Source organism: Mirounga leonina, unplaced genomic scaffold, assembly GCF_011800145.1.
Source record: "Mirounga leonina isolate KUSES-001 unplaced genomic scaffold, KU_Mleo_1.0 Mir_92, whole genome shotgun sequence".
In the NCBI taxonomy this organism is placed as follows: Eukaryota; Metazoa; Chordata; class Mammalia; order Carnivora; family Phocidae; genus Mirounga; species Mirounga leonina.
The window spans coordinates 16347488-16371596 of record NW_023270852.1 but is presented as its reverse complement, the minus strand read 5'-3'; the positions used below and the strand labels follow the sequence as shown (position 1 = coordinate 16371596).

General features: G+C 36.2%; 1 protein-coding gene across 6 annotated transcripts in view; it reads right to left on the bottom strand.

The window, feature by feature from the left end:
• EMSY (EMSY transcriptional repressor, BRCA2 interacting) overlaps window positions 1–24109 on the bottom strand; it is an 87483-nt gene that overhangs the window by 43111 nt on the left and 20263 nt on the right. For all 6 annotated transcript variants that reach the window (XM_034995326.1, XM_034995322.1, XM_034995328.1 and 3 more), the window contains 2 exons: window positions 15754–16030; window positions 2976–3230 (listed from right to left, as the gene is read on the bottom strand). In XM_034995326.1, coding sequence (XP_034851217.1) covers window positions 2976–3230; window positions 15754–16030 — 532 coding nt within the window. The remainder of the gene's footprint in view (window positions 1–2975; window positions 3231–15753; window positions 16031–24109) is intronic.

Below are 24109 nucleotides of genomic sequence, written 5' to 3'. Positions count from 1 at the left end.
AAAATTTGTATGGAACCACAAAAGACCCTGAATAGCCAAAGCAATCGTGAAAAAGAAAAGCAAAGCTGGAGGCATCACAATTCCAGATTTCAAGTTATATTACAAAGCTGTAGATATCAAAACAGTATGGTACTGGCACAAAAATAGACATACAAATCAATGGAACAGAACAGAAAACTCAGAAATATACCCACAAATCAATTAATCTTTGACAAAGCAGGAAAGAATATCCAATGGGAAAAATACAGTCTCTTGAACAAATGGTATGGGGAAAACTGGGCAGCAATATGCAAAAGAATGAAACTGGACCACTTTCAGGGTGCCTGGGTGGCTCAGTCGGTTAAACATCTGCCTTCAGCTCAGGTCATGATCCTGGGTCCTGGGATTGAGCCCTGCATCAGGTTCCCTGCTCAGTGGGGAGCCTGGTTCTCCCTCTGTTCCCCCGCTGGTGCTCTCTCTCTCTCTCTCTCTCGCTCTCTATCTCAAATAAATAAATAAAATCTTAAAAAAAAAGAAAGAAAGAAAGAAAAAGAAACCGGACCACTTTCTTACACCATACACAAAAATAAATTCAAATGGATTACAGACCTAAATGTGAGACCTGAAACCATAAAAATCCTAGAAGGGAACACAGGTAGTAACTTCTCTGACACTGGTTGTAACAATTTTTTTCTAGATATGTCTCCTGAAGCAAGGGAAACAAAAAGCAAAAATAAACTTGGGGACTACATCAAAATAACAGGCTTCTACATAGTGACAGTGAAGGAAACATCAACAAAACTAAAAGCTATGGAATGGGAGAAGATATTTGCAAATGACATATCTGATAAAGGGTTAATATCCAAAATATATAAAGAACTTATAAAACTCAACACCTAAAAAACAAATAATCCAATTAAAAAAAGGACAGAAGACATGAACCGACATTTCTCCAAAAAAAGACATTTAGATGGCCAACAGACACATGAAAAGATGCTCATCATCACTTATTCTCAAGGAAATGCAAATCCAAACTACAATGAGATATCACCTCACACCTGTCAGAATGGCTAAAATCAAAAACATAAGAAAGAATTGTTGGCAAGGACCCTCATGCACTGTTGGTTGGGAATGCAAACTGGTGTAGCCACTGTGGAAGACAGTATGGAGGTTTCTCAGAAAGTTAAAAATAGAACTACCCTATGATGTAACAATCGCACTATTGGGTATATTTACCCAGAGAATATAAAAGCACTAATTTGAAGGGATACATGCACCTCTATGTTTACTGCAGCATTATTTTCAATAGCTAAACTATGGAAGCAGCCAAAGTATCCATTGATAGATGAATGGAGAAGGAAGATGTTGTGTGTGTGTGTGTGTGTGTGTGTACACAATGGAATATTATTCAGCCATAAAGAAGAATGAAATCTGGCCATTTACAACAACATGAATGGAGCTAAAGAATATAATGCAAAATAAGTCAGTTGGAGAAAGACAAATAATGTAGGGTTTCACTGAAATGTGGAATTTAAGAAACAAATGAGCAAAGGGAAAGAGAGAGACAGAGGGAGAGAGAGAGAGAAACTTAGAAACAGACTCTTAACTACAGAGAACAAACTGATGGTTACCAGAAGGGAGGTGGGTGGGGGGATGGGTTATATAGGTGATGGGGATTAAGGGGTGCACTTGTTGTGATGAGCACCAGGTGATAAGTGGAATTGTAGAACCACTATATTGTACACCTGAAACTAATACAACACTGTTTGTTAACTAACGAATTAAAATAAAAACTAAAAAGAAAGAAAGAAATCCTGTCATTTGCAACAATGTGAATGGACCCTGAGGGTATTATGTTAAGTGAAGTAAGACAGAGAAAGACACATACTGAATGATCTCACTTACATGTAGAATCTTAAAAAAAACAAACAAAAAAAGGACTCACAGATACAAAGAATTTGCCAGAGGCAGGTGGTGGAGGGCTGGCCAAAATGGGTAAAGGTGGTCATTAGGTATAAACTTCCAGTTATAAGATAAATAAATCCTGAGCATGTAACCTACAGTATGGTGACTATAGTTAACAATACTGTGCTATATTTGAAAGTTGCTTAGAGAATAAATCTTAAAAGTTCTCATCACAGGAAATGAAATGTTACTATGTGTAATAATGGATGTTAACTAAATTTATTGTAATCATTTTGAAATATATAAAGAAATCATTATGTTGTACACCTATAAGTAATACAATGTTTGAGATATGTCAGTCATATCTCAAAACTAGTAATAAAATGTTCCTATCAAAAAACAAATCTGAAAATGTCAGCATCTTCAAATGCTTCTTTTACCACCAAATAAAGTCCAGACTCATTGGAGGAAGAAAAAAAGCCATTTCCATTTCTTAAAGATATTAAGTATATTGAGAGTCTTTTTAATTTCCCTGTGTTTGAACCCCCATCCTACTTGCTTTTCTATTCAATACTTTTATGATTCAATAACTTACACTAATTGACTCCTACTTCTGGTTCCCACTGTGCTAGAGATGCTTTCAATAAACTCCTAAATTATTATTCCACAAACTTCTTCATTGTACACAATGTCTTAAAATCTTAGCACCTCTGCTCATACAATTTTATGCCAAATTCATAATATAGCATTCTAACATAAAACTCTCCAGACTAATTTTTCGACTGCCTACTTTCTATAACCCCAATGCATCCAGAGTATAATTTTAAAATCTGGGTTTGCTTCCTCAGCTTCCTTATCTCCCTGGAGAGTTCATTGAAAATAACTGTTCCTGCTGAGCAAATTGCTTTTTTTCTCATTTCTATTCCCAAGCTCCAGTTCTTTATATAAGTATTTCAAACAGGAGACTCTCAAAACATATTTTGGAATTAAAACTCTGGTGCTTGAGGGAACTGTATATCCATATACACTCACAGTCTTCAGAGAAGTAGTGACTAAGGAAGAATTACATCTTATAAACATTTTCCAGTTACCTGACTCCTGTTTGATTTGAATGGTAGGCTTGATACCAGGTGGCAAAGGAGATTGCTGAGGCTGTTGCTGATGAGATACTGGAGCAGGCTGGGCCACCTGTTGCTGGGTCTGTTGCTGCACTTGATGTAACTGCTGCTTAGGAGACTGTTGATGCTGTTTAGGAAACTGTGCAAGAATCTGAGTTGGGGCACCTACTAAACTTTTGGGGGAAGGAAGTCTGGTTGATGCCATTTTGATCGCTGATGTAGATACGCCTGTAGAAGAGTAGGGGGAAAGAATTTAATAGTAAAGCACAGTTAAAGCTACTTCTTGTAGTAGATGATAAAGACTAGGTAAATCAATAAAAACAATGATTAAGCACCTGTTAAATGTCATACATAATATGTGGTATTTACATATTTGACATACAGTCCTCCAACTTTGCAAGGAAGGTATCATTGCTCTCACACTCAAAAAAATTGATTTTCCCTTGGTGAAAGTTAAGAGTGAAAGATAAAATAACAGGAAGGATACTCACTTGTCTCTCAATAAGTTTTCTGTTGGAAAATACAAGTTCTAAATGTGATTAATATAAGAACACAGCAAACTAAGTTTTGAATCTTATTTGTAATACATTTTTGAAATATTACTTTTTAGGTTCCAATAAGTCAATTTAAATAAGGCAAGGAAAATATTTCACACTGAAACATTCATCTTTTGAACTATTCAGCATGGCAAAGTAGCTTTTCTAGATCTCATTTCTGATGATCTATAAATTAAAGTCATTTCTTGAGAACTCTAACTGGGTCATTAAGTAACCTGTGAAAAATTACAAGTGGGCATACTCAATACATCCATAGCAAGACAATTCTAATGACATATGGAATTAAGACATTGCTTCTCAGGGCAATGCTAACATTAGCAGCATGCATAGGTAAGGAGTACCAGTAACTTCCACTAAAGATGTACAAGTTTGAGAGAAATTCTCCCCTCTCCCAGATATTTCCTCAGTAATTTTCTTATAATTCTTCAGTAACAAAACAGGACTATTATCTATAAATGATTTAATTTTCCTAACAACCTGGAATATAACTCATCAACTTTTTGAGCACTGCTGAAATGAAATGAAACTCATAAATTAATAGCTCAATTGTCAAATTCTTAGACTATTTCATACCTTCTTCTTCCATACCCTTCATTATGAACAATTACATTGCATTATAGAAAAAATTTTAAACAATATCACATTCCTATCTAAAATGTTCTGGAGAATGATAAAGATGGAAAAGAAACCTTGAGAAGTCATTCTGATTCCCAGGGGCCTCAGCTCCCCCATCTGTTGAATTTTCCTTGCCCTATAGGTCTCTAAGGGTTGCTGTGTGGATCAGGTAAAATCACAGACTGAGGACTACTTTGAGAGACAAAAGGTGTAATCAGAATCACCGGGAGGGCTTACCCACATTACCCACACATTCTCTCACCTCACCCAAACCCAACCCTCTCCAAATACTAGTATTTGACATGTCTGTGTTATACTGCTTAGTTGTGCTGAACAAGATTATCTCTGGAGCCCCGTTTGGCACCAACATTTTATGACTCAATGAATATAAAGTTTTATACAAGTGAAAGATACTATTTTTAAACGATTTAAAAGCTCTAACCTTTATACTAAATTTATAATGAATTCCTGCATTCAGATAAACTCTGTACATGGTAAACTCCCTCTGTTCTCCAAATAGTTTTTTATAGTAAAAGTATGTGATGTAAAAGCAGTCAGGATAACTTTAGAATCTGAGAAGTATGTCCAAATCATGCCTTCAACATATAAAGACATTAACAGCTGTATGATCTGACTGAAGTACTTAATCTATTTGTTCATTCAGTAAAAATTTACTGAGCACAAACTTTATGCTAGATCCTTGGGAAACTATATTGTATCCATGAAACTGTCCTTACCCTCAGAAAGGTCACAAGAGAATATAATCAAATGATTATACAAATCTATTATTACAAACTGTAATGAAAGCTATTTTTGTTTTAACAAGTGAAAGGTCCTCTTCCTTTTGCCCTTTGTTTCCCAAACAATTCAGCACTAAAGTTGTCAGCTGGTGCAAAGCAAGATGAACAACTAGGCAGCTAAACAGAAGAGTGGCTTAGCATGAAATGTCAGAGCCCACTGCAGAAACAGGGCTAGCATGGAAATCAGAGTAAGATGAGGAGGGTGTCCATGCTGGGAAACTCAGGAGACAGCACGCATGTAGAGTTACAGCCCAAGTAAGACAGAGAGGAGTTCCATGAGTGTGAGCTACCTCACAAAGAGTCTCAAAGCTTGAGCAGAATGTCTACTGGAAGGGGTGGCTAAGGTAGTATCAGAATCCAAAAGAAATGAAAAGGCCTTCTGGGTGGGAGGGCAGCCTGTCACAGGTGTTAGAGCTGAGAAGGGTGAGACTGGCATCCATGCAGAAGGGTGATGTGGGGAGAGTGTCAGAAACAGGTGGGGTGATGCAGGAGTCTGCAGGATGTCAGAGCCTGAGTGGAGTGAGAAAGGCATCTGCATGGAGATAGGGGCAAGAGCAACAACAACAGACTGGTTGCATACCGGGGAACTGATAAAATAAGTAAATAAAAGATAATGGAAGTTAGGTTTTTCACTATTGAAGAAGGGAATGGAGAAAACTAGAGTTGTTTGATTGAAATTAGATATGAGTATGAACCCACAGTTTTCATTATATAGAAATAAACATAGATATAAATATGTGTGCGTATAAATGTACACACATAACATAGCAGTAGAATATCTAGCACCCAGATTCTAGCTAATTATTACTTTCTACTAAAAGGAATCAGGGTTCCTTGGGAAAATGGCTGATCCCAGGGCTAGAGTAGGAAAAGTACAAGATGAGCTTGTAAATATAAAAGAATTTTTACTCCTCTTTTGTTATGTCTTTAACAGGAAATTGACTGTTTAAAGCAAAAATAATAGCAGTGCAATGTGGAGTTTGTAACGCATAGAATTAAAATGAAGGACAACCATAGCACAGGATGAGAGAGAGAAAACAGAAGAGTACTATTGGAAGATTCTAACACAATATGGGAAGTGGTATATTACTTCAAGACAGACTGTTACAAATTAAAAACGCATAATGTAAGCTCTAGAGCTGAGTTCTCAACCAAGGGCAGCTTGCCCCTTCCTACTTCCAGCGGTGGCAATCACTGGAGACATTTTTCATTGTCACGACAGGGGCTATAGCTACCAGTATCTAGTAGTAGGCAGAGGTGAGAAATGCTATTAAATGTCCTATAATATGCAGGTTAGCCCCTCATAGCAAATAATTATCTGGCCCAAAATGTCCATATGTGAAGGTTGAAACCCAACTCTAGAACTATTTCAAAAGTATAAAAAAAAGTATACACACACACACAGACACACACACACACACACACAGCTAAGAAGCCTATAAGAAGCCAATGGAAGAGATACAATGAAATCCTTTTTTTGAAAAAATCAATAAATCCAGGCGATGAGAAAAGAGGGAAAAGGAAACAAAGAACAGAGAGGATGAATAAAAAACAATTATCAAGATAGTAGAACTTGAATTCAATCATACTGATAATTACATTAATTGTAAATAGACTCAGTAATTCAATTAAAAGGCAGAGATGGTCACGGATTTTAAAAAAGTAAGCCTTACTATATAATGTTCCTAAGAGATACATTTTATTTACTTTTTTTTAAAAGATTTTATTTTTAAGTAACCTCTATACCCGATGTGGGGCTCAAACTTACAACTCCAAGATCGAGTCGCATGCTCTACTGAATGAGCCAGCCAGGTGCCCCAAGAGATGCATCTTAAACACAAAGGACAGATGGGTTAAAAGTAAAAGGATGAAAAAAGATATATCATGCAAACACTAATTATAAGAAAGTTGGATGGGGCGCCTGGGTGGTTCAGTCATTAAGTGTCTGCCTTCGGCTCAGGTCATGATCCCAGGATCTTGGGATCGAGCCCCGCATCGGGCTCCCTGCTCAGCCAGGAGTCTGCTTCTCCCTCTCCCACTCCCCTTGCTTGTGTTCCCTCTCTAGCTGTCTCTCTCTCTGTGTCAAATAAATAAATAAAATTAAATAAAATCTTTAAAAAAAAAAGAAAGAAAGAAAGTTGGATGGCTACATTCCTATCAGAAAAGGTAGACATTAAAACAAGAAGTATTACCAGAGGAAAAAAGCAATGCTTTATAAAAAGGACGTGACTTCATCAAGAAGAAACAAAAGTCAACTATACTTCACTAATAAAAAAAATTTTTTAAAAAGACAACAATCCTAAATGTGCATGCACCCAATAAAAGAGATCAAAATACATGAGACAAAAACTGACAGTGTTGAAAAGAGAAATGCACAAGGCCGCAGTGATAGTTGGGAGATTTTTACACTCCTCTCTCAGTAACTGATATTACAAGTAGACCAAAAAAAAAAGATTAAAAAAAGGTATTTGAATAATTCTATTAACCAATTTAACCTCACTGATAGGTACAAGACCAAATTAAAAAATCAATTCTTCTAAAACCATTTACTAAATAATCTAATGCAGTATATACTCTTAGTTGCTTGGTTAATTTTCTTTCTCCTCTGCCTTTTGTCCTTTCTAACCATTTTCTCCCCTCAAAAGGATCCACCTTCCTGGGTACTGCCATTTATTTTTTGGAGGGCCCCAAATCAGCCCTAGAGGGCAATTTCCAACTGATCTAAGCCAGTCATGATGGCTCCATTCCTCTTGCCAGGGACTAATTTAGGTTGGGTTTATGACACAGTTGTGGCCAACAAGACACAAGATCCTTCTCCTGGGAACTTCTGGGAAAGGTATTCTCTTTCCTAAGAGAAACTCACAAAAGGGGACTGTCTCTTCTTCCTGTGCCCGTTGTCATATCTGGATGCAATACATGAAATTGTTGCACTCATCCTGCAACCATGATGTGAGCTACCTCAGAAAAAAGCTGACACACCGGGCGCCTGGGTGGCTCAGTTGGTTGAGCGACTGCCTTCAGCTTAGGTCATGATCCTGGAGTCCCGGGATCGAGTCCCGCATCGGGCTCCCTGCTCGGCAGGGAGTCTGCTTCTCCCTCTGACCCTCCCCCCTCTCATGCTCTCTCTATCTCATTCTCTCTCAAATGAATAAATTAAAAAAAAAAAAGCTGATACACCAAGGAAAGCCTAGAAGAAACTTCTTGATGGCTCCAGTGAGCTACTATTTAACTTAATTGGACTTCTCTGCTTCCGGACTTTTGGTTTTATGAGATAATAAATTTTCTTATTAAAAACAAATTGCTCAGTCAGATTTATGTAAAGTTATTCAATTACTTATCGAATTTGCAATTCAAGTTATATATTAATAACCCAGGGCTCCATAACAATCAAACATCTGAATGCCAAAAGAATATAGGCTACAGTGAATACCACTGAAACAAACATAATAGGCCATATTTGGAGAAATTAAATACAGTTCAGGCTACATTGGTAATTCTGAATAAACATGAACTACTTGGAGTTTTAACACAAGCCCCAATGAAAGAATGAAGCCCAAAACACATTAAAAAAAAAAAAGTCATATAAGTGAAGGGGAAAGAAGATCTGTAACTGTAAGAATATTACCTGTGTTTTGTCTTACAGAGATTAAAGGAAAAAACCAGGTATTAAACAACTGACTGGTTAAACAGTATGCCATTCAAAAATTTTCTTAATCCTAGAAATTATACTCCCTCCCCCCAATTTTTGTAAACAGGAGGAACAAAGACTTAAGAATGGACACATACTAGTAAAATATTCTAAGATGATATAGTTCAGGAACTAAAATATAACTTTTAGCAACCTCTACTAAAAAAACTCCATCCCTCGGGGTGCCTGGGTGGCTCAGTTGGTTAAGTGTCTGCCTCTGGCTCAGGTCATGATCCCAGGGGTCTTGGGATCAAGCCCCACGTGGGGCTCCCTGCTCAGTGGGGAGCCTGCTTCTCCCTCTCATTCTCCCTCTGTGCTCTCTGTCAAATAATAAAATCTTAAAAAAAAAAAAAAATTCATGGGAGTACTTATAAAAAAAAAAATTTCAACCCTCTGATTTGGTAATCCTGCTCCTGAGAGCCAGTACTAAGAAAAGAGAGGGCTCAATTAAATTCACAAAGATGTTTGCTATAGGTAAATCTATAATATCAAAATCGAGAAATACTCTAAATACCCAACTTTGAGAGAATTTAATAAGCTGCAATAGTAACAGAAATATTAAATAGCATTGCAAATAATTAGGGTAATTTAGAAAAATAGAATGTTTTATGAAAAAGTATGATACCAAACGGAATATGGGTTTTTTATTCCAAATACATAAAAAGGCATTAATACATAAAATGGAAAGTGCTATTGTGATACAGTGGTGGGATTACTGATGGGCTTTTGTTCTCTACAATTATTTAATACTTCAAGGTTTTAAAAAATGTAGGTGCTAAATGAGGACCACATTTGAATTGACAGGGTTGGGGGATTTAATAAGAGAAGGATTTCATGAAACAGAAATGGAAAATGGGAACTGCATTCAGGGAGAGCCTAAAGAAAATCAATATAGTAAAGAGAACAGGAGTATTTAGTGGATACAATTGAAAGCAATATGTTACTCAGGTTGAAGTAGGGTCAAGGAGGGAAAATAAAAGGTCAGTGGAAGACAGACTCAGTATTGGGTAAATAATTCATGACATCCACAAAAGAATATAAGGAGAAGAATGACATGAAAGAAAATTTTTCTCACCAAAATATGAGAAAAGACAATGGCAACAGGATTTATCTGAGAAATAGGTAGAATAAAAAGTAGAAAGGTCACGGTAATCAACCTGTGTAATGAACAATAGCCTATTATCTGGCTTATGAGGAACAGGAAGAGTCACACAGATTTAAGAGATAACAAAAAAAGCTATGCTATCTACAGGGGGAAAAAGGGGAGGAATCAAATATGAAGCAGTCATCTTTTTTTTTTTTTTAGATTTTATTTATTTATTTGACAGAGACAGCGAGAGAGGGAACACAAGCTGGGGGAGCAGTGGAAGCAGGCTTCCCATGGAGCAGGGAGCCTGATGCAGGGGCTCGATCCCAGGACCCTGGGCTCGCTACCCGAGCTGAAGGCAGACACTTAACGACTGAGCCACCCAGGCACCCCATGAAGCAGTCATCTAATAAACAATTTCCTTCTATGCACATAAAGCACATTTCAACTACCACCTTCCTTTTGTATTACCAGCACCAGACCTACAACCACCAAATTAAAAATTATCTCTTCCAAACACTAAAGTGCACAGTGTGTATGTGTATGTTACTTTTCATCAAACAAAAAAAGAAAACATAATATGTACATATGTACTTACATATTTAAAAAACATAAGGATAAATAAAAAACTAGTTAAAGGAAAAAAAAAAAAGGTTACCAATCAGGGAAAGACAAAAGAGGGTATAAGAATTGTAAATCAAAGATAGACTTCTCAGAACACACCTTGTTTGGTGGATTTGACTTTGGAAAATGACCTTTTATGCAATTATAAATTAAATTAAGTAAAAAAACTTTAAATTGCCATTAGTAAAAACAAAACATAATGACGTAAAGTAACCTAACTGTATACCAAAAGAGCTTAACTACAGGGAAAAAAGTTTATTTCAAGTGACTTTAAAATACAGTAATTTGACTATATATCCTTAGTGAGAATACCCTAAGAGCCAAAAGAACCATAATAAAATCTTAAATTCTGTTCAATAATCATACTGTTAGTCATCATATTGATTCTGTTATTCTGAAACTATTATATGTTATAGGATAAATCAATATATAACTTTATTAATTGTTAGAAACCAGGATTTTCAGCATAAGGAGAATAAAGATACAATTATATAAACAGAAAAACAAAGAAGTAAAAACCCATAATTCTAAATGGGAATTGATAATATAAGTATGAACTGATGATGTATTTCCTCCTCAAAAAAAGGGGGACTCTAGTTCTGTCCACAGAAAAGATTTAGAAACAATGACCAATCCAATAGCAATGACCATCCCCACAGTGCCCAGACTGTGATATCTAAACAACCATTTCTCACTAAGAAATCAGGGCTCCTTGAAAAAATGTCTAACTCCAAATCTGGGGCAAAAAATGTATGAACCTAGAACATCTTGTCATATCACAAAATAAGGACTATTAAGGACGAATGTGGTTGTGTCAAAAGAATTTAGGAGTCTCTTCAGAGACTCCCACTGGAATGTACGGGAAAATCTGAGCACCAAAGGAATATCTGCAATAAATTAACAGATATCAAAAATCTTAATAATATGGAGAATAAAAATTTTACTGGTCACTGAACTAACTCATTAACTGAAAACATAAATAGAGGGAAATACTCAGGCATTTATCCTGCTTTTTCTATATGAACTATACCTCAGAGTAACCAATGGTAATAAAGGAAAATTCTTCTTTAAGAATTCCACCTAATAAATGAAGAAAATAAAGATAAAATTCATTTTGCAACTACCAATGAAATAATGACCTAGGGAAAGACTATCAATAGCTATTAAAACAGTTGGTAATACTTGCACCTACTGATCAATGTTAATATCATTAAAGAGATAAATCAGACATTATGTGCCTCCTAAAGAGATGCAACAGCAAGTACACAATACCACTTAAAAAATATTCAATCCCGGGGAGCCTGGGTGGCTCAGCCAGTTAAGTGTCTGACTTCAGCTCAGGCCATGATCTCACGGTCCTGGGATCGAGCCCCACTCAGGGGGGCGTCTGCTTGTCCCTCTCCTTCTCCCTCTGCCCCTCCCCCCAACTTGTGCACGTTCTCTCAAAAATAAATAAATCTTTAAAAAAAAAAAAAGTTCAATCCCCCATCTCCAAAAACAATCAGACTTAAATCTGATCAAGCTTCTTGATTTAACTACCAGTTTTATGGAAATACATGGAACAGGATAACTTGTAAAACCACACCATGGGGATAAAAATCAGTAAAAACTAGACTATGGGAAAATCTCATGAAAAATGATGGATTTCTTCAACAAATAAATTGCAAAGGAAAAAAAAAGAAAAGGAAGAGAGACTTCTTAAGTTAAAAAAGACATAACCATATCAATCAATGTGTGGACTTTGGATCCCAATTAAAAAAAAATTTTTTATGCATGATCAAGGAAACTTTGATAGGAACTGAATATTTTATTATATCAAGAAATTATTGTTAAAAGTTCTAGGTGATAGTGGCATTGTGAGTTGCGATCTTTTTTTTAGGGATACATACTGAAGTATTTATAGCTGAAATTATATAATATCTGGGATCTGCTTCCAAACATTCCAGGTCAAAGGTGTGTGGAAGGAAATAGTAGGTATAGATAAAACAAGACTGACCATATATTGCCCATCCCTGAAGCTGGGCAATGGGCTCATGGGGGTTCATTTTACTGGTCTCTCTACTTACATATGATTGGAATTTTCCATAATAAAAAATGTTTTAAATCATCCTTCAAACTTTTATTTTTTAAAGATTTTATTCATTTATTTGAGAGAGAGAGAGAGAAGCGCAAACAAGAGAGCATAAGCAGGGGGAGCAGCAGAGGGAGGAGAAGTAGACTCTCCCCTGAGCAGGGAGCCTGATATGAGGCTTGATCCCGGGACCCCGAGACCACAACCTGAGCTGAAGGCAGCCGTTTAACTGACTAAGCCACCCAGGCACCCCTAAATCATCTTTTAAACTTTCAGATGACAAACTCAGAATAACCATTCTAATCGGTAGAATTTTTAAGAATTCCCATATTTGACATATTAAGGGGTTCCTTTTCCTTCCCACAGCATGAGCCAACCATACACCACCACCCCCTTACCTTTGGAACCATCTCTATATTTATAAACATGGAATCACCTACCAAGTTACTGCCATTAAGACTCTTCCCACTCTAACACCAGCTGCCCCTACAAGAATAACCAGAGACAGATACATCAACTCTGAAATAGCCTGTCTCTAGTCCCAACAAAGCCCACACTGAATGCCCTTCTCCGCCAGTTAGCCACACAGAAGCTGCTACAGGAGTCCTATAGTCAGAATGACAACTCTGGTCTGTATATTACTGCTTCCACTAACATTTATCTTTTTTAAAAGGAATTGCCTTAATTTTTTTTAGCACTAATATAATAGCTAAATTAAATATCTCAAACAAAGACTCAAAAGAATCATATAGTTTCCCTGAGTTTCTGCATTCATGAGTTTATTATTATAGCTCTCATGCTCTATTGAATTCCAGTGAATTTCCAAGAAATCTCTGCAATATCTTGTTCAGTGCCCCTATAACTACTTGAAGCTCAAAAAGATACAGGATACTAAGAAGCAAAGGAGAAAATAGGGAAGTCCTAAATTCCCAAGAGTTTCAGAGAATACCTAGAAAAAATAGTGTGAAAAACAGAAGAATGGAATATTCATTTTGCCTAAAGATATTTCATTAATAGTGGGGCGCATGGGTGACTCAGTCCGTTAAGCACCTGCCTTAAGCTCAGGTCACTGCATTGGGCTCCCTGCTCAGCGGGGAGTCTGCTTCTCCTTGTGACCCTACCTCTCCTCGTGCGCTCTCTCTCTCTCAAATAAATTTAAAAAAAAAAAGATATTTCATTAGTAGCCAAGAGAAATACCCCTTTTATCTCAAGTAATAACATCTTCCTTTGGAAGAACAGTAATCTTTCTTTCTTTTTTTTTTTTTTAAGATTTTATTTTATTTATTTGAGAGAGAGAGCACAAGAGGGGGTAGGGTCAGAGGGAGAAGCAGACTCCCCACTGAGCAGGGAGCCCGATGCGGGACTTGATCCTGGTCCTCCGGGATCATGACCTGAGCCGAAGGCAGTCGCTTAATCAACTGAGCCACCCAGGTGCCCAGAACAGTAATCGTTCTAATAGTTCAATAAACTTCAACAAACTGTGTGATGGGTACTGAAAGGGAAAAATAATTATCACTGGATGATAGTTTTGATACAGGGGTCACTCAGGTAAGGAGAGAGGTGGCCTTTCCTTCTCTCACCTTCAAATTTTAAAATGGTGAATTTGGATCATGTTTGCAACCAACATTTTCAACAGACTTTCTGTATAAAAATTATTTCTATTTTTACTAATACTGTATTATAGTTTACTGCTGTGCAAATAGAAAAGTTAGAATGTTTTTTTTAAAAAATTACTTAAAGTAACAAATAAAAGAAAATTTCAAGCCTGCTATTTTCCTGTCCTTGATTGAGACATTAAATAGGTATTAGAGCCAGAAAATGACAGATGCTTTCACATCCCAGCATTAGGGCTGTAGAGTAAAGGAATACTGACGGCGCCACATCTATGTAGCCTCTTCTTTGCCTACACAGTTACACAGAACACACTAAACATTATTAAAACAATGATGAAAAATACTTGTGTTTTCCTATTCTAGTGCTTGTGTTCACTACTAGTTCATAAACTAGGATACTTTCAAGTTCCACTCTATCTTTAGCTATGTAAAATTCAATGAAAACTAATACTAAGTCGTGTTCTATTGTCTCTATGCTCCCTTTGATAGACTACAACCATGAGTATGATTTCTGTACAGTACATACTTCTCTCCCATCCTCATCTTAAGGCTCACCAACACTAAGAAGAAGATTTCTGACAGTGTGCTATCTGCCTTTCAGAGGGAGGAACATAAAGATATGGAAGAGAGCTAAACTTATTTAGGCTAACATGGAACTGAGATTTCCACATTTCCTTTCCTCTGGAATTACTAAGCAGTGATTGTTCTTCAGTTCAGCCTTAGTTCCTCTTAATATCTCCCATCATCCACCAATACAGAAAAACTTAGGGAGACTGAAGAAAAGGTGAATGACATGTCCTTGAAATCATCCTCTTCCTCCTGCTTATCATTGGGTAACTTACTCTGAAGAGGTTGTATACTTAATGTTTCCCCTAAGAACCTTGAGTAAAATATGGTTGACTCGAACAACACAGCTTTGAACTGCATGGGTCCATTCATACACAGATTTATTCAATAAATACAGTACAGTATGAGAAATGTATTTTCTCTTCCTTACAATTTAGGTAACATTTTCCTTTCTCTAGCTTACTTGATTATAAGAATACGGTATACGATGGATACAACATACAAAATATATCGATTGTTACTGGTAATGCTTCCGGTCAAAGTAGGCTATTAGTAGTTAAGTTCTGGGGGAGTCAAAAGTTATATGTGGATTTTCAACTGTGCCAGGGGTCAGTGCCCCTAACCCCTATGTTGCTCAAAAGTCAATTGTAATTTCAAGTTCCTCATTTAAGAATTTCATTAGGGGGGCCTGGCTGGCTCAGTCAGTAGAGTATGTGACTCTTGTGACTCTTGATCTCAGGGCTGTAGGTTCAAGCACCATGTTTGGTGTAGATTACTTAAAAATTTTTAAATAAATAAATAAATACATTTCATTATATTCAAGATATTTGCATATGCCTTTGAAATCTGTTGTTAACAGGGTTAATGTACATTTTGTAAGTATTAATTGCCTACTAGGTGATTAGGTACTATGCATTTGGAAAAGAAAAATCTTGGAGTAAGCCTGTTAAAGTGGGAAAACTGAGTAACCCACTATCTTGACATTCTCAGACTGGGGGAAAGGGAGTGGTAATTTCTGACATAAAAAGCAGGGATCTTCATACCCAAAGCCGAAAAATACACCCAGATGGTTTTCTTCAAAATCCCCATCTCCCACAGGTACAGAATTACATGGCGGATCACCACTCACCTTGTGCTACTGTTGACATGACCACGGATGGTGTGGAAGATACCACAGCTGTCACCGCAACTGTATTGGGAATAGGTGACGGTGCAGAACTGCTGCTGCCACTGCTGCTACTACTGACCAGGGAGGACTGTGAAGCAGTTATAACCACTGGTGGCTTCTGGGTTGTGGAAGCAATGACTGATGTTGGTACAAGCTTAGTGACTGCTGCATAGTTATGGGATTTGGAGAGAATGTTGGGCACGAAGGTTGAACTTGGTGATGTGGTCACTATAATAACCTAAGGAAGGAAAAATAAGTTATTTTCATGAACCCACTACACTACAGGTACATATAATCCAAAAATAGTTTAAGAAATATGAAGAAACAATTCATCAAAGAGAAATACACAACTAAAAATATGCGTAAGCTTTCCTTTACTAGTAATCATCAGAATTGTTTAAAAGAAACAACTTTTACCAACCAAATATTTTTAAAAACAATGTTCATTGCTGTATAAGATACACTGAAATAAGCATTTCAATTTCAATATACTGCTTAGGGAGTATAATGGGCACAATCTTTCTAGAAAGTAATTTGGACAATCATTCATTTATAAATATTTGTTGAGCATCTACTATGTGCCAGGCATGGTTCTAGATGCTGGGGATAGTGGAATGAACAAAGCAGACAAAGTTCATACTTCCATGGAGCTAAATTCTAATAGGTGGGGAGGGAAACAATAAACAAATTAGAAAAGTAAATGTATGTCACATAGAGATAAATGGAAGAGACAATAAAGCAGGGTAGGAAATAAAGAATATTGGGAGTACTGTGTTATTTTTTTATATAGTATTCAATGAAAATCTTTCTGATAAGGTAACATTTGAGCAGAAACTAGAAGCAGGGTGTGAACCATATTGCCACCTTGAGGAAGTGCATCCAATGGCACAGAGAGCAGCAAATAAAAAGGCCCTCAGGCAGAAGCAAGCTTGGTATCTTCAATAAACTTCAAGGACCTAATAAATGGGATCGGAATTTAGGAAATAGTAGTAGGAGACAGAATCGGGGAAGTAATGGGGGACTAGATGATATAAGATCATGTTGATGCTATATACCCTTGATATGATATGATGAAAATGGCACATTATCAATGTGGTCTTCCTTTTAAAAACCCCAAACCTAGTTTAATCATGAGAAAAACATCAGATAAATTCCAATAGTGGAGCAGCCTACAAAATATCTGACCCGTATTCTTTAAAACTGCCAAACACAAGAGAAGTCTTGAGAAACTTTCACAGCCAAGAGGAACCTAAGAAGACATGACAAGTAAATGTAATGTGGTATCCCAGAACAGAGAAAGACAATGGGTAAAGAAATCTGAATAAACCAGACTTAATCTTAATGCATCAATACTAGTTCATTAATTACAGCAAAGTACCATAGTAATATAAAATGTTAAGAACAGTGGAAACTGAGTGTAGGGTATATGAGAACTTTCTGTACTATCTTCTCAATTTTTCTGTAAATCTAAAACTATTCTAAAAAATATTTTTTAAAAAGCATCACTCTGTCTGCTAGATGAAAAGTACAGTAGGGCAGAGGTAGTAAAAACAGCGAGACAAATTAGGATGCTCCTGGAATAAAGCAAGCAGAGATGATCGTGTTCAAAGTGTTTATAGCAGAAGTGGTGAAAAGTAAACAGATTCTGAATATACTTAAAGGTAAAACCAACAGGATTTGCTCATAGCTTGATACAGGGAATGGAGGGGAAAAAAGAAGCAGAAAGAGACTTCAAAGTTAGTCTGTATGCCTAGAAAAGTGTAGAAGATATAGGGAGACAAAGAATTTCAGATGAGAAAGAACAGGACAGAGCAAAGGACCTACAGTTGGAATCAGCCTGATGTATTTATAAACAGAAAGCAAGCTGGTGTAGCAAAAGGCATATAGAGCAAGGAGGGGCTGGCAAAGTAAGGAGAGGCCAGATCATATTTATAAGCCAGAGTAAAGGATTTAAATTTTATACTAAGTGCAATAGGAAGCCATAGGAGGATTTTAAGTGGGGAAACAACAAAATTTGATTTATATTTTAAAAGATCATTCTAGCTGCTATGTGGTGAGTGGCAAGAATGGGAGCAGTGAGACTAGTAAAGAAACTACTGCAGTAGAACAGGCAAGAAATGATAGAGGCTGCTTGGACTGGGGTGTTAGTAGTAGAAATAAAGAGAAGTGATCACATGCAGATTCTTTTAAGAGGTAGAGTCAATAGGACTTGTTGATGTAGGGAAATGGTAGGCCTAAGGAAAATAACATAATCAAGATAACTCCTAGAGTTAATATGCATTGGATAAATTTAGATCTCCCCAAAATTTTATGACATAGACACAATTATTATCCCCATTTTACAGCTGAGAACACAAAAATCATTTACAAACCTATAGTATCACAGTTTTATTCCAGGTGGGTATAATGGTGGTATGGTGATACCCAAAACAGAGCAGAATTTCTTTTTCTTCTTTCACCAAAATTACCTCTACCTATCTAGGGCAGAAAATTGTTTTGAAAAATCCAAAGAAATTAAGGGAGAAATTCTCTTTCATTTTCACATTAGTCCTAAAGAAGGCCTGATGTTAAATCAGTTGGTCAAAATTTACTGATTATGTCCGCACTCAGTACCAACATCTCAAGGATGACTATATCATCATTATTTTGACTATATCATCATTATTATATATTTGCAGTGTCATGGAGAATTATAAGATGTAACTACATATCCACTACTTTAAGCAGTTTGTTAATTATTTGACGAGTCAAGAGAGATACCTAAGTCTTGACCAGCAAACATCTATATAGAGTTGACCAGCATACTTCTAGATAGACTCGATCAGCAAATACCTATATAGCATTATTACAAAAACAATCATAAGCCATCATATAAACTGAGAAGTAGTAGATCAATATGGTAAAAAGACCAGAAGTTTAAGAGTCGAACCTGAGCTTAATTCTGCTTGGGCCACTGACAAATGGCAGGCCCCTGGACAGGTTAAAATCTCTAGACTCCAATTTTCATCTATAAAATAGGGATAATAATACCTACCTTCCAAATCACTACAAGGATTGAATGAGATGATGATGTGAAGCATCTAACATAGTGCTAGGCACATAGCAGGTGGTCAATATTTGGCAGTCAACAAACAGTAGTTATTAGGTTACTATTACTATTCAGTAAAGGTGTTATAGATCAATTCAATCTGGAAATATATTTTATGTATTTTTTTGTTTCATTAAAAAATGTTATATATCTTTTATAATGTTATATATCTTTTTCCCAAATTCTGATACCCCTGAGAATCCAAAGAACTCATAGCTACTACCACAGTCAAACCAATTATAGTGATAATGGCAATTAGGTTTCACATTTGCCAATTCTGAACTCATAGTAGTAGCTTCCTGGAGCAGTATTTATAAGGACTCTGTGACACAGATAAGGATTCACCAAGGCTTGGCAGGAAAGTATGCCACAGTCAATTAACAATGTCTGTCATGGGCAAGGGAAGGGGAAGCATTCACACTTGTGTCAATTATTTCCAATATTAAAACTAGAGTATCCATGTAGGCTTCTAACATTAAGACAAAATTTCAGCAAAATAAATCTAGAAGTCTTTAAGAGCATGTTTTAGGCTATAGATACAAATGATAAGATTTCAGTCCGCACGTTGATTTCTGATCTGAAAAGGGGTTATCCAAAATTAGAGATCCACCTTAAAGAAAATTTACTTGTACTTTAAAGTTACGAATTACAACAGGGGAAATAAAGGTATTTTGAAACCAAGTGAACCAAACAGTGTTTATTCAGGCCATAATTCAAATTACTGACCTTCTAGCACTCACAAAAACTCCTTAAGAGTGCTGGGACTTGCACCCTAAGGATAAAATGAAAAATATCAATCAAGCACGTGAAAGCATAAAGCTGTATTTTGTTGCTTTGTTCATATAAGTGCTGCACCAATGTTATACTTAAAATGAAGGCACCACATTAACATAGGTGGAAATTTGTCTACCCTGAAAATATATGACCTATTTGAATTTGAATCAAGTCCACAAATTCATAAATAATTATACTTAATGTAAAAGTCATTTACCTAAAATAATTCCTAAGTTGACTTACATAGGATTTGTGAGAAATCCAAGGTGAATGCAATAAGGAAAACACCCTTCCAGAGATTTCAAAGAAGTCCAATAACCCAGCAGAAGGAAAACAAAAAACAAACAAAAAATCCCAAAGAATATCTATTAGTGCTACCATACTCAGCTTGTCCAAGAAGTAACAAAACCAATGGCATTGGGTACACATGAAATAAAGGAGTATAGTTTTGCCTCTGGAACATAGTAGATACTCAGTAAATATTTGTGGAATGAATGAGTCTTATTTCTAATTTAATTTGTTTTAAATGTTAATTTTTTCTGTACAGTAGGACAAATCTAAGGTTCTGAGCTTGGAATCTCCTGGTGTGGTTCATATGACCTTGGAGACAAATATGCCCTCTTATAAGCATCATATGTCTGACAACCTCGACTATCCATTCTCAATTGGCAATTCCGAAAAGAAAAAACAAAAATAAAGATACGATAAAGTCATTGAATCAAAACAAAACAAAAAATGCCAACTTCACTTACAGGTGAACCTTCCATCTTTTACAGGTACTTTTATATATGTATACCAAAGAAGATTCTAAAGTTAATAATGTTAGGTGACATTTACTAAGCATTCATCATATGCACTATGTGAAGTACTCTCCATGAATCATCTCATGTAATTATCCTGATAACTCTGGGAAGTAAGTACTATGATCTTTGTTTTATAAGGAAACTGAGGCTCAAGAGAAGTGACAGAGTCAGAACAGGAATCAGATCTATTTATTCATTTTTTTCATTCATTCATTCAACAAACATTAATTAACACCTTCTATGTGTCATGAACTATTCTAAATACTAGGGAATACAGTGATGAATAAGATAAAGTCTTTACCCTCAGCAACATATATACTCTATGGGAGAAATAGGAAATGAATAAATATATAATATGATGTTAACCAGTTATAAGTATAATAAATAAAAATAAAACGAGTAAGGGAAGAGAAAGACATGGATGGGAGATGGGTGCTCTTTTAGCTATAACTTTGCTACACTATTTCTCAAATACCAAATTAAAAGAGTAGATGAGAAGGGGGAAGACAGAAGAATTACAGATAAATAAGTCCCAGCAAAAAAAAAGGCAGTAAAAAATTACAGTAAGTAGACTTATAAACTCACAGAGTATAGTAGGCTGGTAACACTTAATATAGGGCTAGTCTAGAAAGCAATAACGATACCATAATATTATATGACAAGTGATATTCAGAAGGGTTACCTTGGAGTCATCAAGTACAAATGCAAAAATCATGTTCAGTGTAACATTTAAAAAGTCATCAAAAATAGTTAATTTCTATATATTAAGGAGTAAGCTTCAGTTAACTGATGAATTCATTTTGGCAGAGCTCATTCTCAACAGTGCAAATAAATAAAACACTGTCTTACATAAAATACTAGCAAGGAAAGGGAGCTAACATTTTTTTGAGTATATACCTATTGTTGTACTTTAAAATACCCAGTCTCATTTAATCCTCACAGTAACTTTTTAAGATTCGCATTATTCTCATCTCACTGATGGGAAAACAGATTTAGAGAGACTAATTTATCTCAGGTCATACTGGAAGAGCCAGGGTTCCAACCCAGGCCTCTTTGACTACAAATACTCTTGCTTGATTTTAACACGATACCATAATGCTTCATCCTAAAACTGAAAATAGAATTATATTCCACAGATCAGCTCATTATCACTTAGGATTTACTAAGAAAATAATTTCTCATGTATTATGTAATGACATCTTTCCAGGAAACTCAAGGAGGTTCTTTAAATGAACGTTATTGTGTATCTGAGGGTTCAAAGGTGGGAAAGATCACTGGCTAAAGATAAGAAGGTACCTCCAATCCTTCCCCCAAATCCCTCTAAAATGGCATGAAGGGATTTTTTTTTAAAGGGGAAGAGGCATGCAAACCCCTAAGGTCAAAATGAAAAGAAGGTAACAGCTGTAAAGTTTTGTAAACTAGAAAACAGATAAGTAGTAATCAATCAAGCATAGCCTCGAAAGTGGAAACCAGAGAACCCCAGAAAGACTCAGGAATTGAGAGCTCAAGATATGTCTTAAGTGGGAGTAAAGGTGGCACTAGAGAGAGGAAAATTAGTTGAAAATCTATTTAAGCAGTATTTATATCTACAGCTATCCTCCCCCACCCTAAAGGAAGACTAGGAATTTATTCTCTTGAGGGAGAGGTTGAATCCAAGGAAATTTGCTAATACTGGGCCGAGGGAGCTGAGTGCTGTGCTACAGAGGGGTTAAGTGAAGTATATACTGAATGGTGAGACTATCCAGCCTGTTCCCTCCATTTATTCCCCAAACACTGGCAGACTGGCTAACTACTCTAAGCAGGAGACTGGAAAATTCTTCTCTGAGGAAATCTGACCAGTCCATGATAAAGCCCTAATGAGAGTGATAACTGATAGAGATAAAGGGGTAGTGGGTTTTTCTCAACGAAACAGCCCAGCTAGGTCAACCTACAATGAAAGTCACCAGCCAACATGCCCCACTCTACACATACAGCTTTCTGTCAGCTTTTAGTGCCCATAATCAAATATAAGCAGACAGCCAGCCAGCATTCAAGAAAACTAAAATGAAACAGATCAAAACAAATAGATAAAAGGAACTTACAGGTAGGAGAGAAAACATGAAAGAATAAAACAAAAAAAGTCATGAATATCATCAGAATATAGTGATTTTATGAAAGAACAGGATGCTGGTTTTTTTTTTTTCTTTAAAAAAAGGGAACTTTCAGAGATCAAGAAAGAATTACCAGAAATTTAAAGTATGATAGCAAAAATGACAAATCCAGAAAAGTAGTGAAGGATAACATGAAAGGATAGAGAAAATAATACTTACAGAGCATTTACTATGTGCTAGGCCCTATTCTAACAGTTTTATATTTATTATCTCATTTATTTATACCCCAAAACCTTATAGATTGTTTTCCATTTTTCGAATGAGAAAACTTAATTCCAGAATTTAGGTTCCCCAAAGTCACAAAACTAATAAGTTGCAAAAACTGAGATTCAAATTCAGAAGTCTAGTTCCAAAAACCCAGGCTTTTAACCACTGTATTACAGTAGAAAGAAAAAGCAAACAAATGGAAAATGGGAGTGAGAAAAGACAAGCAAAAGGTTCTATCCAGGCAGTTCAACATCCTAAATAGTTGATCCAAAAAGAGAGAACAGAGAAAAATCTAGAAAATAATTCAAGAAATTTCCTAGAACTGAAGGACATGAGTGTCTAGAGTGAAAGGGACCACTGAGTGTGTACCAATGGATAAAATAAAGACCCACATCAAGAAAAATTACCTTGAAATTTCAGAACTCTGAAAGTTACCAAGAGTTTTCAAAGAGAAAAGGAGGAAATTAAAATGGCATTGGGCTTCTCAAAAGCAATACTGAAGGCAACAGCCAATGGAGCAATATCTTCAAAATTCTCAGGGAAAATTACATCCAACCTAAAAAATACTTTATCTAAACCATCAAGAAAGTGGGAGAGTAAAATAAAGGCATTTTCAGTCCACTACACAAGGTATCAAAAAATTCACCTTCCATCCACACCTACATCAAGAAGCTACCAGAGGATGTTCCAGCAAATGAGTAAATAAATGAAAGAGGAATACCAGCATGCTAGTGAAGGGAGACCCCAGAAATACAGGTGTGCAACAAGCCTAGGGTGCCAACAGCATCCATATTAGTGTGGAAAGTTAGAGGGTTCTAATAACATACAACTGACAGAATATTGTTGATTTGAACATACTGAGAAAAGTTTAGGAAAGAACTAATGATAGCATACAAAGAATAAAAAAAGAAGGCAACAGTAATTATGCACTTAATCATATCCTTCCTGTCTTCTATAAAACACCCACTTCTGACAACTTTGTTACTCTGGCAAAGTAAAAACTGAGTTCCTAAAGGTAAAGTTATCCATATATAGGTCAAAAAAAATTTTATATTTTAGTTTTTTCCCAAATGGCATTACAATAATAAAACAGAACAAAAGTCTTAGAAGTATGAGATCTGCTGGCTGCGTGACATTAGGCAAGTCATTTGGCATCTCTGAGCCTCATCTACAAAAAGTGAATTAATAAGGGGCGCCTGGGTGGCTCAGTCGTTAAGCGTCTGCCTTCGGCTCAGGTCATGATCCCAGGGTCCTGGGATCGAGCCCCGCATCGGGCTCCCTGCTCGGCAGGAAGC